Genomic DNA, 1253 nt, shown 5'->3' on the forward strand with positions numbered 1-1253 from the left:
AACCCACAGTGACAATCATGACAACGATGTTCATCCAACTGCGCCGTGTGGTGTACCTGTTGGTACTTCTGCAGTGCTGCGTGTGTGTTGTTCTTGCGCAAAGTGGTTTTACTTCTGTAGAAACGGAATTGGGAGCATCCTTTGAAAGTATGAAAAAAAAGATTGTCGAGGTTGAGAATGCTTATGAGGCAGCAAAAGAAACTGTTGGTCCGTTGATGAACGCAATAGTTGTTTGTGAAGAAGCTTCTTTAGCTTTGTCAAATGCGAATGAGAAAGCTAATGTCTTTGTGGAAAAAACTAAAGAGGAAATAAAACAAAAAGTAGCTAATATGTTTGACATCGGAACGAGAGAAGTGGAAGCTAAAGAACTAGTGAATACAATTACGGTTGCAGTAGAGAATGCCACAAAAGCCACTGCTGCAGTGAATTCTGCAGCAGATACATCGTTCTCTGCAGCCAATAAACTTGAGGAGATCGCATCACCGTTGTATAATATCTCAACTAATTTTTCGAATTTCACCACATCTGTAAGGGAATTGTCAGGAACTACAGAGGAAGAGAAACGTATGGCCGAAAACGGTTCCTTTAATATTACAAAAGCAAAAGAATTCGTGATCACATTGCTTTCACGTGTTAACGATGCAACGCAACAGGCCTCTTTAGCAGAACAAGACGTACAAAACGCGACTCAAATAAGGAAGTTGGTGGAAGAGACAATACACAGCCTAAGGTCAGCAGTAAAGAAGACTTCCGAAGAACACACACGAAGGAATAATGCAGGAGTAGACAAGGAAGTGTCAGAGCAGGAAAAAACAGAGGGAGGTAATACCAACCAGAACAACCAAACCAGCCAAAACGATCGGACGTCGCCCGAAAAGGTTGAAGTTCCCAATCCACAAGACGTCAATCAAAGAGAGACGGAAACACATGATGAGAAAAGCCAACAAGGAGTGAAGAACGAGAACACAACCGAGAATTCCAATGAAAACAAAGAAACACTAAATCCCCCATCTGATAGTGCCGATTTGCCATCTCGCACTGTTTCTTCAGTTTCTAATGGTGTGAATGTTTCTGATGTAAACGACAGCAGCAGCAGTCCTGCATTGGTGCACGGTCCCTTGCTGCTGCTTCTGCTGTGTGTGTTGGACTGCGCTCTCGTGTGCTGATCGGTGTTCTCGTGACACAACTGCAGAGTTAACCTTTGTTTGAGTGGACATGGGCGCATTGTAAGGGCATTGTTGTTTTGGTTGGAT

The 1253-nt window shown here is 43.3% G+C and overlaps 1 protein-coding gene across 1 annotated transcript; it reads left to right on the forward strand.

The window, feature by feature from the left end:
* Window positions 1–2: 2 nt before the first annotated feature.
* On the forward strand, window positions 3–1166 carry TM35_000061010 (uncharacterized protein; the record flags this gene model as incomplete). The annotated part of the gene is made up of 1 exon (XM_029023138.1): window positions 3–1166. A coding segment is annotated over one exon (1164 nt), but the record flags the coding sequence as incomplete, so codon positions are not given.
* Between the last annotated feature and the right edge of the window lie 87 nt (window positions 1167–1253).

Source organism: Trypanosoma theileri (assembly GCF_002087225.1).
Source record: "Trypanosoma theileri isolate Edinburgh chromosome Unknown TM35_Tth_6_V1, whole genome shotgun sequence".
Lineage (NCBI taxonomy): Eukaryota > Euglenozoa > Kinetoplastea > Trypanosomatida > Trypanosomatidae > Trypanosoma > Trypanosoma theileri.